The sequence below is a fragment of the Ranitomeya imitator genome, chromosome 3 (assembly GCF_032444005.1).
Source record: "Ranitomeya imitator isolate aRanImi1 chromosome 3, aRanImi1.pri, whole genome shotgun sequence".
Taxonomy (NCBI): Eukaryota; Metazoa; Chordata; class Amphibia; order Anura; family Dendrobatidae; genus Ranitomeya; species Ranitomeya imitator.
The window spans coordinates 83,302,759-83,318,877 of NC_091284.1; the positions used below are offsets into that span (position 1 = coordinate 83,302,759).

Sequence of the window (16,119 nt, forward strand, 5' to 3'; positions counted from 1 at the left end):
TGAATTCATCTAGGGGTGCAGAGATCATATTGAGACCACGGGTGTGTCACAGAATTTTATACCATTGAGCAGTGAAGAAAAAATAACTACCGTACGTACATTTTTACCATCAAAATTTAGTTTTGGCCCCAGATTTTACATTTTCACATAAGCGGGTAAAAATGGCACCAAATTTGTCCCACAATTTCTACTGAACGTGGCTATATCCCATATGTGGCTGTACAGTACTGCTTAGCCATACGGAGAGACACGGGAGGAACAGAGCGCTATTTGCCTCCTGGAGCGCAGATTTTCCTTCAAGAGTTTGCAGACTCTATATACAGAGCCCCTAATTGCTAGAAGAGCAGAATCCCCCTCAAGTGACCCCATTTTGTAAATTATACCCCTTGGGGAATTTATCTACAGGTGTAGTGCTGATTTTGACTCCATGGGTATTTTCCAGAAACAAGCAATGAATGTTGCTAAGTTAAAATTGCAACCTGCTGCTGAAGTCATCAGTACATTGCAGTCAACAGTACGTTACGGCCAGCCCGTGCTTCTGGAGACATGCACTCATAAGTTAGGCGGGCTCTCATCACTTCAGAAATGCCAAATGTGGATGCTATACGTGGACGAGGAGCTGTTTCGCTTTTTCATAACCTTTGTACGACCAGTAACATGGGCAGCACGGTGGCTCAGTGGTTAGCACTGCAGCGCTGGAGTCCTGGGTTCAAATCCCACCTTGGACAGCATCTGCAAGGACTCTGTATGTTCTCCCCACGTTTGCGTGGGTTTCCTCCGGGTTCTCCAGTTTGCTCCCACATTCCAAAGACATACTGATAGGGAATCTAGATTGTGAGCCCCATTGGGGACAGCGATGATAATGTGTGCAACCTGTAAAGCGCTGTGGAATATGTTAGCGCTATATAAAAATAAGGATTATTTATTTATTTATAAGCCCCCTATATTTCCGTTAACAGAAGACAGACCTGAGTGGGGACTTGATTTTTTGTGCACTGAGTTGATGCTTTTATTGGGAACATTTTACTTAACATTTGGGATCACAGTTATCCGGCGCTCTACACTGACCACTTACTTTGGGGTTTCCATCTAAATCTCTGAGTGATAGGATTCAGATGAAACCCCTGAGGGATCCATTCACTATAATGAGGCAGCAGTTACTCTGGCCTCTTGTTAGCGGTGTCCTTTTCAGAAGTGCACAAAACTGTGGCCGACAGCACTTTTATGCAATCCTAAAAAGACGGCCACTGCCGCATCACGGGTCCTATGGCGCCCACAGTGCCTCCATCTGCCTCATTATAGGGAATATTTCCCCACAGATTCTGTATGAATCACGTATTTCTGAGATTTACATGGAAACCCTGATGTAATAGCTCAAGGCAGAGCGCAGGGTAAATGTGCGCCAAGCCTTACTGTGATCTTTGGGAAGCAGAATGAAAAAAAATCAACAGCAGGTGAAGAATTGGTTTTATTTTTTTACACCGTTCCTCATGTGGTATAAGTGATTAGGCGACCTTATTCTTCGGGTCGATGCAATTACAGCGATACCAGATTTATAGCTGGTTTTTATGTTTGGCTGTTGTCACGCACTAAAAGATGCTTTTCATTCCGAAAAATAGTTTTTGCATCACCACATTTTGAGAGCTATAATTTTTCCATATTTTGTCCCACAGTATAATGTTATGGCTTGTTTTTGCAGGATGGGTTGTCGTTTTTATTGGTACCATTTTCGGGCACATGACATTTTTTGATCGCTTTCTATTCCAATTTTTGGGAGGCAGAATGAGAAAAAAACAGGAATTTATTTCTTTCATACATGGAGAGCCTATGTGTTGGGCTCTCCACGTATGTGATGTGACAGTGACACAGCCGCTGAACATGCAGCTGCGGCGCCGGACAACTGATCAGCTGGCGCGCTCCATGTATCAGAGTTCCCTCTGCAGCTTATTCGGCAAGCGCTAAAGCTTCCCGAATAAGCAGGAACCCGATCAAATTCGCTCACAGCAGTACGATTACAGCAATACCTCATTTATATTGTTTTATGTCATGTTTTGGCACTTTTACACAATAAAAACTATTTGATAGAAAAAAATAATTATTTTCGCATCTCTTTATTGTGAGAGCTATAACATGATGACTCTTTCAGCGGTACCAGGTTTCTTTATATCCGTCTTTTTGATCGTGTGTTATTCAACTTTTTGTTCAGTGGTATGATGATAAAGCGTTGTTTTTTGCTTTGTTTTTCATTTTTTTTAGGGTGTTCACTAAAGGGGTTAACTAGTGGGACAGTTTTATAGTAGGTCGGGTCATTGCGGACTATATGTACTTCTATTGTTTAGATTTTTTTCATTCAAATATTTGTAGATACAATACCTTTTGTTTTTTTAAATATTTTAACGATTATTAAAAAAATTGGTTTTTTTACTTTTTTCTTAGCCCCACTATGGGACAATTACGGTATTTTTTGAAGGCTGATTGCTTCTACAGCAAGGAGATGCAGCAGCATCCCCATGCTGTAGAAACTGTCAGCTCTGCACTGACAGACTTGCTGATCATGCACCGCGCATGATAAGCATATTTCCTAGCTCTGGTGACCCAGATGACATCCGGTCACCATGGCAATGATCGGGACCCCGCATCATGCCACGGGGTCTCCAAACCAAAGGCAGAGGGGCTATCAGCCTTCTCCTGGCACCCGGAATGCACCGATCATGTTCGATTGCAACATTTCAGGTTAAAGTGTCGGGAGAGGTCCGTGACCACCCCTGGCAATTAATGCCGGGTGTCAGCTGTCAGAAACAGCCGACACCTGGTGGCAATCGCCCGCACACCACCTGTGTGCGTAGGCGATCGCGCAGATGTAATAATCCGTCCCTGGTCAAATAGGGCTAGAGCACATGGATGAATTATTTCATCTGATGTCAGAAAGGGGTTAAAGAGAAATATGGCTGCATATGGCTTGAAAAAAAAAACATTAAAAAATACTATTTAACAATGCAAGATAAAGCTTGAACAAATTTTCCATAGGCGGTTACAGTACTTTTGCCGCGAAATGTGCAGCCTGTCAAACATACTGGAACCTAGATAGAAATCTGAAGGCTGACAGTAAAAGCCAGTAAGATCCGTCAGGATCTATTAACAAATGGATTGGTTATGGCCTCATCATAATCAGAAGCAATGACGCTAGTGTGAACAGCACCTTATAATCTATTAAAATCTTCAGGAACAGTGGGGCCCTTCTTTGCTTTTGATTTTCCCTCCTTGAATTTTTTTATTTTTTATTTTCCAGTCGATAGACTTTGTATATTTTTTTTTTTTTGTGCTATCCAAGCTGTCGTTTTTGTCATTACCAATTTCGGGACCATACAACTTTCTGATCTGGTTTTATTCCATCTTTTGTAGACAAGTGACCAGAAAAAAAAGAAGAAAAAAAAAAATCACAGTTCTGCTACTTCAATTTTTTTCAGCTTCCAATGCAGCAATACAGGTTACATTTTTTTTTCTAATTCTTCAAAAAATGGGTTAAGATGGACAGATATATTTTAATTGATTTTTATTTTTTTACAATTTTCATTGGTCACCTTAGAGGATTTGAACCAAGGATCACTTGATTATTTGTACAATTCATAGCAATACTACAGTGTATAAAAAAATACTCTTCTCCTATGAAGAACCTTTTGGTGTGAAAAAATGCCATAAAATTATCATTGGCAGTGGCCCCCCACTATCATGTTGCTTAGAGGCCAAGGGGGTGAGAAGGGACACCTTTCCATATTTCCAACATTTTAGATGCACTGCCTTTACATAGTGTGGTATCGAAAAGGTTAACAGCAATGGGAGCTGACTCTGATTCACATCAGTAAAGATGGTGCTGCAAATACAGCTGTGAAGTATACTGTGAGTTTAGGTCGTGAGCCAATTCCATACATGCAGTGCGCACATCTGCCCTACGTGTATGGAGGATGTTATGAATGGAAGCCTAGGCAGAGTCCCCATCCCCTCTAGGTGCCTTCCTGCATCGCTCAGGTAGTGGCCCAAGCCCTCATGGCAAGTATATTAAGATATAAGTTTGTAATATATACACATTCATAGAAACTATTATTTTCACTCAGTATAACATTTATGTTTTTACAATCGTGAACTTTAGTATTCATGGTGGATTTTCTATTTTTTTGTAGGCTAAAAAAGCTGATTGAACAAGAAACAACCTACCAAGCGAAAAAAGAAAAAGAGAACCACAAAAAAATAACCAAACTCCGAGATGAGCTCACAAAGTTGAAGTCATTTGCGTTAATTGTGGTCGATGAGCAACAGAGGTTGAATGAACACTTAAATGAGCAAAGTGCCAAGATCCAAGAGCTGACATTAACTGCCCAAAAATCACAGGATAAACTTAGCATTGTAGAAATAAAAGCAGAGGAAGAAGAGCAAAAAGCAAACAGACTTGAAACAGAACTTCAAACTCAGGAAAGTAGGTTCTTTCAAGAGCACGAATCCATGATGGCCAAACTAACGAGTGAGGAAACGCAGAATCGCCAACTCAGATTAAAGTTGACAGCTCTCAGCAGACAAATCGATGAGCTTGAGGAAACAAACAAGACACTGCGTAAAGCAGAAGATGAACTTCATGACCTAAGGGAGAAGATGAATAAAGGAGAATGTGGAAACTCCAGCCTCATGGCAGAAGTGGAGGACCTGAGAAAACGTCTGCTGGAGATGGAAGGTAAAGATGAAGAACTTATAAAAATGGAAGAACAATGTAAAGATCTAAATAAAAAATTAGAAAAAGAAGCATCACAAAGTAAAACCCTTAAAGTTGAGGTTGACAAGTTAAGCAAAAGAATTAATGAGTTGGAAAAACTGGAAGACGCGTTTAACAAAAGTAAACAAGAATGCCAAACTATTAAATGTACCATGGAAAAAGAGCGAGCTGCCACCAAACAACTGTGTCATGAACTAGAAAGTTTAAGAGTTCGTATACGAGAGCTTGAAGTGATTGAGGTGAAGCTTGAAAAGACGGAAAATATACTAAAAGAAGATCTAACCAAACTAAAAACCTTGACAGTGATGCTTGTGGAGGAAAGGAAATCGCTAACAGAAAAAATCAGACAAACTGAGGAGAAACTAAAGTCAGCCAACACACAACTACAGCAGGAGCAAAACAAAGTGACGACTATCACAGAAAAACTAATAGAAGAAAGTAAGAAGTCTCTTAAGTCTAAAGCAGAATTACAAGAGAAGATGCACACAATCACGAAAGACAATGAAGATCTTAAGTGCAAACTAAGAGCAGAGGAGGAGAAGGGAAATGACCTAATGTCCAAAGTCACTCTTCTCAAAAAGAAGCTCCAGTCACTTGAAGCTATTGAAAAAGAGTTTCTAAAGAACAAAATGAAACAAGAAAGTAAACAATCAGAAGCATTTTGCCAAGAAAACAACAAAATTAGAGAACTCACGCAAGAGGTTGAAAGGCTAAAACACACCCTTAAGCAAATGAAAGCAATGGAAGATGACCTCATGAAAACAGAGGATGAGTTTGAATCTCTGGAGAAAAGGTATTACAATGAGCAGCAGAAAGCCAAAATGTTTTCCGAAGAACTTGAAGTTGTAAGAATGGAACTAGCAAACTATAAACTGGCTGAGAAATCAGGATCCTACCAAGAAAAAGTGTTACTGACCAAGCTGAAGGAAGAGGAAGCAAAGTCAGGTCACCTTTCTAGAGAAGTGACAGCCTTGAAAGAGAAGATCCACGACTACATGAAAACTGAAGATAATATTTGCCGTTTGAAAGGAGATCATTCTGTTCTTCAGAGGAAGCTTAATCAACAAGAAAACAGAAACAAAGAGATGTCAAAGGAAATGGAAAATCTCTCGAAGGAACTTGAAAGGTATCGTCGGTTCAGCAAGAGCCTTAGACCCAGCCTCAATGGTCGGAGGATATCAGACTTTCAAGTGTTTTCGAAGGAGGTGCAGACAGATTCAACGTACAATGAGCCACCGGACTACAAAAGTCTTGTTCCTTTAGAGAGAGCAGTTATAAACGGGCAACTTTACCAAGAAAGTGATAACGAGGACGATGAGACAAATGAAGAGGATTCCACTATAGCGTACAAGTGTAACTCTACAAATGGAAATTCTATAAACAACAACAGGAAGCAAATGTCTCCGTGGACAAAGCCAAGTCAACAGCAGGCCCAAAACGGGAAAGTACATTTGAAACAAAATGGAAACTACATCCATCCAGGAGACATGGTTCTTACACATACGCCTGGACAACCTTTACACATTAAAGTCACACCGGATCATGGACAAAACACAGCCACACTTGAAATCACAAGCCCTACTACAGAAAACCCTCACTCTTTTACGAGTACAGCAGTCATACCAAGTTCTGGGACCCCAAAACAAAGAATAACAATTATTCAGAATGGTTCTTTGACACCTGTGAAATCAAGAGTAATGGATGGATACGTAACACCAGAGCAAGTGGTGCCACCGCTTGCTATGGCTTCTTTTGTACGGCCTAGGACCCCAGACTCATGTGGTTCTGTAACTCCAGAGAGAACAATGTCCCCTATCCAGGTATTGGCTTTAACAAGTTCATCAAGTTCCCCAGACCGGGTACTTTCCCCAGAACCTATGGAAATTGGTGGAACGCATGCAGTTTTTCGAGTTTCCCCCGACAAACAGACTGGTTGGCAGTTTCAAAGGTCAAACAGTTCTAGCTCAACTTCAAGTGTAATAACTACTGAGGACAATAAAATACACATCCACTTAGGAACGCCCACCAGTCCCTTCATGCCAGTGCAAGAGAAAAGACATTCACTGACTAATGGGATTCCAAATAAACCCACAAATAAAATCACCAGCAGTATTACTATCACACCAACAGCTACTCCACTATCACGGCAATCACAAATTACAGTAAGTAATATGAATAATTGATCCCACCCCCCACCCAAAACCCATTTCCTCAAAAACTCACCATTTTTTTTTTTTTGCACGAATCGCACAGTTTTTTAAAACTTTTGATTTCTGGAGAGCTGTTTACACAATTGTTTTTATATACACTTAGTTTACCTGGGTGTGCACACACTGTTATTTGATTTCTACATTTACAATATCTGTATGGAGTACATATTAAAAATCTGCACTTGTATTGAATGCATTTCATGTAATATTTTCCCACAAAATGTGTGAGTAAAAACTCGAAAGTCAAAATCGAAAGGAAAAAAAAGAGATCATGAAATTATGTTTTTTGTTTATTTTTAATTGTGCTTCATGTTTCATATTCCCTACGGTATGTTCAGTTGTGGCAAAACCATGTGTTGCTTTAATTTGCAAGCCGTTTGTCCTAGGAAAAAAAAAATACTAAAATTGCTTCTGTGGAAATCGCCTTCTTAACGTTCCGAAATATGTGGGGTATGTAAAAACAACATCCCGCCAAATAAAAAATTACAACATTTCTATTCACTACTATATAAAAAAAAAATCACATCTGAACATACATTCAATATCAGAACCAATGATAAGAATAACATGCATCTGGTGTATCTTCTAAATAGAAGGCCGCATGACTATCAGTGAGCGACCAATTTTACATGTGTTAAGATGCTACTGCTCCAATACTCTGTGGTTTAGTAATTCTTTATGTAATCCTATACTGTAATTGTTCACTGTTCAGAAGTGGCTCCAGTTACAAAGTACGCAACCAAAGTGCTACGAGCTAAAGCCACAAATTGAGCCCCAATGTATCGCACGGAAGTCTCCACTTAGCAGCCAACATTATGGTATTTGTATAGGCGGGTAGGAGAAGATCACAGGGTGCCCGTTGTTGTAACCTCCAGCGATCACCTGTTATTTCTGGGTGAATGTGGCGGTAAGCGTCCAGTTCCTCTGCAGTGCCTCTACAGGTAATATGAGGCATGACATGATATCCACTGAAATCAATGGGCTTTCTATGTATGGACTGACCTGTTCAGTCCCTAAGACAGCTTTTTGTAGCAGGTCTCCACAGTGGCTAACTGATGAAGAACCTGAAGAGGGTATTTGCAAATTATTTTCTAAACCAGAACACTCCTTTGTGTTTCTCTGCAAAGATCTCACAGATGCTTCTAGAGATACACAAACTATGAAAACTATGGGCCCTATTCATCAGCAATGGTGTTTTGTAGACACCAGTCTTAACGTAAAACTGCCAAAAGTCTCAACATTTTTGCGCAACTTCAAGCAGTGCACATACTTTTCGACATTCCAACATCTCAATGACTTGGGTTCCAAGTGTGATGACAATTGCTTTTTCTTTGTTACATGGGCCCTCCTTCGACTCCATGAACAGAGCCCTTCAAGGAAAGCCCTTGGCTTCAGCCCTTGGCAAGGAAAGTCATTCTCAGGGGAGGATCGGTTTCTTCTTGCGACGGGTCGGCTGTTGTAGGGAGTCCTACAGCCAAGCTTTGCTCCCTCAGAAAAGGTATGCAGAATAGTTATCTTCCAGAAGGAAGGAAGCTGTCTTTATAGTGCCACCTATAGGTATCCACGTTGTACAGCTATGTCCAGACCAGAAAAGAACCTTAATGGATTTTCGTCAACTGGAGTCTCAAAAAGGAACAAACACCCATCTGTAGGCAACTGTTTCAGGTTCTTGCCTGTGGGCAATACAAACCAGGTCACTAGAAAGGTGGGTGAGAAATGTCACATCATGTTTCAAGGTTCTTTTATTACTTACGGGGTAACTTCCTTTTGGAGAACTAGTCTGCATTGCCCCCAAGACTTCCTATGCAAGTAGTACACAAAGAGAGCGGTGCTAAAAGATTCTCACCCAACCAACCTGCAGTGACAAGTTGCAACAACCCCCGAAATAGTGATCTATGGTTGGGAATCTCTTCCTTGTGGAAGAAACTCAGTACCCCCAAGCCATGTTTAAAGTCTCCTATGAGTCATATATTAATTTACAGGGTAGCTACAGTACCTACCAGTGGCGTTCGGGACTCTGCTCCCTTCCTTCTGGAGGAGAGCTCATCTGCATAAGGTAAGTTATTAACATACACAGAATCTCCATATCTGCCAACATATTTATCCTTTCAAATCCGTCTACTTACACAGAAGCTATGACGGCAAATGGATGAGCACAAATCTTCATCTATTGGGGTTTACCAGGTTTCAGGTATCTCATTGATGGCAAAAAACGGTGATTAAGACTGTGCGTAAGTTGTCATTAACATTACCAGAAACCCATAGACAGCCCAAATGGGTCTGCAAGACAAACCACGGAAAATAAGGAAGTTCCGAACATCTACTTGTTACCTAGAGGGCAATTATAATGTTCGGTGATTGTATCTATGCAGTTCTCCAGTCTACATCAGTGTAGTGTAAGGAGACACCATTCTGTTCTCCGAGAACAACCGAGATCTGACTAAAGTCACTCACATTCCACTGGAAAAAAAATTAACAGTGACTTCATTAAAGCACATTTCTAACCTTTCTTCTTACCAAAAAATATGGACAAATGTCCTCAATGTATCGCAATGGGCCTCTTCTATTTATATCAATTAAGGCGACTCCTAAGGGATATCTAAGATTTATTTATGTAATTGAAGCAGATGAATGGGTGCATAAGTGGAAGAACCTCATGATGTCGACATGTGTACTACACCAAATTTATTACATAGCGCTCCTATTAGGCTACGTTCACACTAGCGTTATGCTAGTGTGCGTCGGGTTAGCGTCGGGCAACGCAGCGGCGACGCACGCGTCATGCGCCCCTATACTTAACATGGGGGACGCATGCGTTTTTGTTTGTTGCGTTGTGCGACGCATGCGTCTTTTTTGCCGCAAGCGTCGGACCAAGAAAACGCAACAAGTTGCATTTTTCTTGCGTCCGATTTTCGGCAAAAAACGACGCATGCGTCGCAAAACGCAGCGTTTTTGCGTGCGTTTTGCCGCGTTTTTGCGTGTGTTGTGCGTTGCGTCGCTGACGCAGCGGCGCACAACGCTAGTGTGAACGTAGCCTTAGAGAATATTTATCTTCCTAACTAGGCCTGATAATCTGCCTCCTACTTTCCACCCTGCATAAAGCTAATGACAGAGAAGCTACTGAGAGATATTATCAGATCGCCTTCCTGTGTGCTTGTCTCCATTGTGTCATCTGAGAGACAGAGGAGAGATCCTTTAGTAGCCGTTATTGAAGACGAGACTGGAAACGCGTGGGTATCAGTGTAAGATCTCAGGAGCTTTATTGGAACAATTCCCCCATACACATTAGAAAAAAGTCAGCCGAACCGGCAAATTTCGAAAAACCAGCTGATGTTTATAGGGGTCTCCTGGTATAATCTGTTAGGGGAAAGAAGGATCAGGAGGTCTCTATGCCAATTTTTTTTTTTTTAGGAGAGGTAAACCATTGCCAACAGGCTTTCTCTTCTCTCCCTGTTGAAAGCACATGAATGCTCAGTACTTCCTCACATTACACGTATACCAACTTATGATCTGGCTCATTTCTCTGGTTTTCCTGTACTTTGAAAAATAAGGTAGATGAAACGCCCCTGTTTGTACAGACTATAAGACGCACCGGGCCATAAGACGCACCCCAAAATTTCAGAAGGAAAATAGGGAAATAAAATTAATTCGCCAAATGGGGGGTCCGTCTTGCAATCCGAATTCAGCTTACCGGGTGGGGGGGGGATCATCAGCGCTGGTGGAGCTGGGTCACAGGGGGGCGTTCAGTGGTCAGGCGATGATCTGACACCCATCTCAAACTGGAGGGGCAGGATTGACGGTGCTCGGTGGTGCGGGGGCTCTGCCAACATCTTGTGAAAGCCCGGAGCCCCAGCACATCCACTGCTACAGTCCGGTGGCTTCTGGGAAAATGGACGCCGGAGGTGGCGCATGCGAAGATTGAGATATCGGCACTGAGATCTCATTGCAGAGATCTCAATCTGCACATGCACTGCCTCTGGCGGCCATTTTCCTGGAGGCCACCGCACCACTGAGCACCGCCAAATACTGCCATACCAGCCCGGTATGAGAGTCAGATCATCACCCTGCAGCGGCGGACCAACGAACACCCCCTCTTCCCAGACCAGGGCCGGCAGAATCGCCCCCAACTCCTGCTGCTGCCACACTCCAGGTAAGTACATTATGACTATAAGGCGCACCCCCATTTTCCCCAAAAAAATTTTTGGGAAAAAAGTATGTCTTACAGTCCGAAAAATATGGTATATAGCTTCCCATGGGCAAGGGTCCTCCATCTATATTGAGGCCAGCTGACATATGGTGAGGTTTTAATGCTAGAAGATAGGACTGTCCCAAATGGTGAGGTGTAGTGGTGGGATGGCTATTAAATTTTTTTTTTAATCAAAATAGTGTTAAATGCTCTATGTTATTTCCATGTACTATTACTATTCACTTACTTACTACAGGGTATATGCTCATTTTGTTTTTATCTTGGGTTTTGTCTGCTAAATGGGCACAGTGTGAATGCGATCCTACACATTGAACGTATACCAACATTTGCTTCGGCTCATTTCTTTGGTTTACAATAGGGTTATAGATAGAAATTGTTAAAGAAAAAAAATACTGATGATTGCAAAACAGGGTGGATAAAAATCAATGTTTTAAAAAAAAAAAAAAAAAAAAAAAAAAAAAAAAATCGGATTTTTTTTATTTAAATCGGATTTTTTTCAATAAACTGCTTTTTGAGGAAAATATTTTACCATCCAAAGGTTCTTCCATCATGAGATAAAGCTGAGTTGTTTAACTCAGTAGAATAAAGGCTGTATATGTGTAACATTCACAATGCCATGCTCTTTCAGAGGTTTCTGTAGGATTAGTGGCCAGTTTCTCTCCTATATTATCACAGACGCTCGCTTTACTTACGCAGTTCTCAAAACTGAATTTGACTCCGCAGAGGTCCCAGCCTCTTCTTCACGGCAAAAATGTTACAACATGAACAGAGTTGAGAAAAAGACCTTAATCCTATTGTTCTACAAACCTATGAATACAGAATCAACCCCTTCAGTGCCAAGTCCAAGAAGTTAGACAATATGTTTCTGATTGTTTGGAGTGGAATAGATCTGCACAACACAAGAAGAATGTGAATCTAAGTGTGAGGAGGAGGAAGGGCAAGCAGACCAAACTTTGAGCACAATACTGCAGCATAGCCAAAGACAGACAAGTCTGGATCTGTTTGTGTGTACAAGTCCTCACCACACCAAATATGACAACTAATCAGTGGCCGCGGCATCGACTGATCTCAACGACTGGCTGAGAAGACATTTCAGGCCATTTCTGGTGACTTGATGATTGGACCACAGAAAAGACCACTGGAAAAAGTGTTCAGTGTGGGAACGAGACCTCCAAAGAATCAGTGAGGGTGGCCCACATCCTACTGGAAGAAATGACCAGACATGGACCCATAGATGACTATGCCAGTTGGATCACACCTACAGTACATACAATCGGCTGTACTAATCTGAGATATTCCAGATAGGAGGATAATAAACAAAAATCAATATAAGCATCTAAATGGGTGACAGAAGAGCCAACTTGTGGTGCCACCGTCCCATCCGTACCCCACATTATTCTGACTGACCAAATTATCACAATTACCTTGAGTGATAAGAAAGACGGAAGGGAAAGATCGAATGAACTCACAATCGCATGATCTCACTGACGAGAACATTGGGTTGCTCAGAGGCAACTTAATTAATTTTAATCATTCCCCTTCGGAGAAATGATCAGACAAAGTGACGCAAGAAGGAAGGAACTCCGATGACCTTCTTGTTTCCTATTTAGCATTATTGTTCCCTTTATTCCTTAGCAACGTGTTTTCTGCTAATGTTCCATATTAACAAACCCCTAGAAGCTGTAAATACTTTCAGGAGTAACGGGACGGGAGACCCCTGGGTGTATGTGATAAAGTTGATTTAAAAAAAAAATCCTTCCCTATTTCTGGTAAATATTTGGCACAGATTACGGGATGTCTTATAAAAGTAAGGAATAGTGCGGTACATGCATTTTCTGGAAGATGGAGTACTTGCTTCTATAGCCAGACCACAATCTTAGAAGTCCTTAAAAGTGAACAATACAAAGAGATAGCTGAAGACTTGCTATGGGTCCAATCGCTGGCATCAGGACTGGTACTTTCTACTATCAGGACTGGGGTGCAAGCGCCTGAGGTCCTGACAAATATAGAAGGAGGTTCACACTGACTTCAGTGCCATTGACTCACTCAGATTTTTTTAAGCCAGTGGTCTGCCGGAAATCATCAGTCCACAGGCAGAGGATTAAAGCTTGTGCTGGGCCACAGACTGCAGACAAGTAGTCACCATGGAGCGCTGTTAGGGGAGGTTTTTTTTTATTGTTTTGTAGCTACACAATCCAGACACTAGCTGTATGTTACTGTTTGGAGGAGGCGCATGAAGACACCACAACTTTACAATATTACGGTACTTATTATGTGGAGGCATAGAGGGGGCATTATTACTATGTGAAGGCACAGAGGGGGCATTATTACTATCTGAAGGCACAGAGGGGGCATAATTACTATGTGAAGGCACAGAGGGGGCATTATTACTATGTGAAGGCACAGAGGGGGTATTATTACTATGTGAAGGCACAGAGGGGGCATTATTACTATGTGAAGGCACAGAGGGGGCATTATTACTATGTGAAGGCACAGAGGGGGCATTATTATTAGGTGAAGGCAGAGAGTGGGCATTATTACTATGTGAAGGAACAGAGGGGGCATTATTACTATGTGAAGGCACAGAGGGGGCATTATTACTACTATGTGAAGGCACAGAGGGGGCATTATTACTATGTGAAGGCACAGAGGGGGCATTATTACTATGTGAAGGCACAGAGGGGGCATTATTACTATGTGAAGGCACAGAGGAGGCATTATTACTATGTGGAGGCACAGAGGGGGCATTATTACTATGTGAAGGCACAGAGGGGGCATTATTACTATGTGAAGGCACAGAGGGGGGCATTATTACTATGGGCGCAGAGGGGTAATTATTACTATGTGATGGCACAGTTGGGGCATTATTACTATGTGAAGGCACAGAGGAGGCATTATTACTATGTGAAGGCACAGAGGGGGCATTATTACTATGTGAAGGCACAGAGGGGGCATTATTACTATGTGAAGGAACAGAGGGGGCATTATTACTATGGGAAGGCACAGAGGGGGCATTATTACTATGGGAAGGCACAGAGGAGGCATTATTACTATGTGGAGGCACAGAGGGGGCATTATTACTATGTGAAGGCACAGAGGGGGCATTATTACTATGTGAAGGCACAGAGGGGGGCATTATTACTATGGGCGCAGAGGGGTAATTATTACTATGTGATGGCACAGTTGGGGCATTATTACTATGTGAAGGCACAGAGGAGGCATTATTACTATGTGAAGGCACAGAGGGGGCATTATTATTAGGTGAAGGCACAGAGTGGGCATTATTATTAGGTGAAGGCACAGAGTGGGCATTATTACTATGTGAAGGAACAGAGGGGGCATTATTACTATGTGAAGGCACAGAGGGGGCATTATTACTATGTGAAGGCACAGAGGGGGCATTATTACTATGTGAAGGCATAGAGGGGGCATTATTATTAGGTGAAGGCACAGAGTGGGCATTATTACTATGTGAAGGAACAGAGGGGGCATTATTACTATGTGAAGGCACAGAGGGGGCATTATTACTATGTGAAGGCACAGAGGGGGCATTATTACTATGTGAAGGCACAGAGGGGGCATTATTACTATGTGAAGGCACAGAGGGGGCATTATTACTATGTGAAGGCACAGAGGGGGCACTATTACTATGTGAAGGCACAGAGGGGGCATTATTATTAGGTGAAGGCACAGAGTGGGCATTATTACTATGTGAAGGCACAGAGGGGGCATTATTACTATGTGAAGGCACAGAGGGGGCATTATTACTATGTGAAGGAACAGAGGGGGCATTATTGCTATGGGAAGACACAGAGGGGGCATTATTACTATGTGAAGGCACAGAGGGGGGCATTATTACTATGGGAACAGAGGGGTAATTATTACTATGTGATGGCACAGTTGGGGCATTATTACTATGTGAAGGCACAGAGGAGGCATTATTACTATGTGAAGGCACAGAGGGGGCATTATTATTAGGTGAAGGCACAGAGTGGGCATTATTACTATGTGAAGGAACAGAGGGGGCATTATTACTATGTGAAGGCACAGAGGGGGCATTATTACTATGTGAAGGCACAGAGGGGGCATTATTACTATGTGAAGGCATAGAGGGGGCATTATTATTAGGTGAAGGCACAGAGTGGGCATTATTACTATGTGAAGGAACAGAGGGGGCATTATTACTATGTGAAGGCACAGAGGGGGCATTATTACTATGTGAAGGCACAGAGGGGGCATTATTACTATGTGAAGGCGCAGAGGGGGCATTATTACTATGTGAAGGCACAGAGGGGGCATTATTATTAGGTGAAGGCACAGAGTGGGCATTATTACTATGTGAAGGCACAGAGGGGGCATTATTACTATGTGAAGGCACAGAGGGGGCATTATTACTATGTGAAGGCACAGAGGAGGCATTATTACTATGTGGAGGCACAGAGGGGGCATTATTACTATGTGAAGGCACAGAGGGGGCATTATTACTATGGGCACAGAGGGGTAATTATTACTATGTGATGGCACAGTTGGGGCATTATTACTATGTGAAGGCACAGAGGAGGCATTATTACTATGTGAAGGCAAAGAGGGGGCATTATTACTATGTGATGGCACAGTTGGGGCATTATTACTATGTGAAGGCACAGAGGGGGCATTATTACTATGTGAAGGCACAGAGGGGGCATTATTGCTATGTGAAGGCACAGATGGGGCATTATTGCTATGTGAAGGCACAGAGGAGGCATTATTACTATGTGAAGGCACAGAGGGGGGCATTATTACTATGTGAAGGCACAGAGGGGGCATTATTGCTATGTGAAGGCACAGAGGGGGCATTATTGCTATGTGAAGGCACAGGGGAGGCATTATTACTATGTGAAGGCACAGAGGGGGGCATTATTACTATGTGAAGGCACAGAGGGGGGCATTATTACTATGTG

At 42.2% G+C, this 16,119-nt stretch overlaps 2 protein-coding genes across 4 annotated transcripts in view; one reads left to right on the plus strand and one right to left on the minus strand.

Annotated features, from left to right (window-relative positions):
- The window catches only part of CMSS1 (cms1 ribosomal small subunit homolog), a 400,717-nt gene that overhangs the window by 363,952 nt on the left and 20,646 nt on the right, over window positions 1-16,119 (minus strand). The gene's annotated exons all lie outside the window — the stretch shown is intronic.
- Window positions 1-16,119, plus strand: part of FILIP1L (filamin A interacting protein 1 like) — a 156,370-nt gene that overhangs the window by 129,907 nt on the left and 10,344 nt on the right. The window contains exon 4 of one of the 2 annotated variants that reach the window (XM_069761019.1): window positions 4,179-6,924. In XM_069761019.1, the coding sequence (XP_069617120.1) occupies window positions 4,179-6,924 (2,746 nt within the window). Of the gene's footprint in view, window positions 1-4,178; window positions 7,165-16,119 lie in introns of those variants that run through there. The other variant, XM_069761021.1, reaches the window with a different exon arrangement.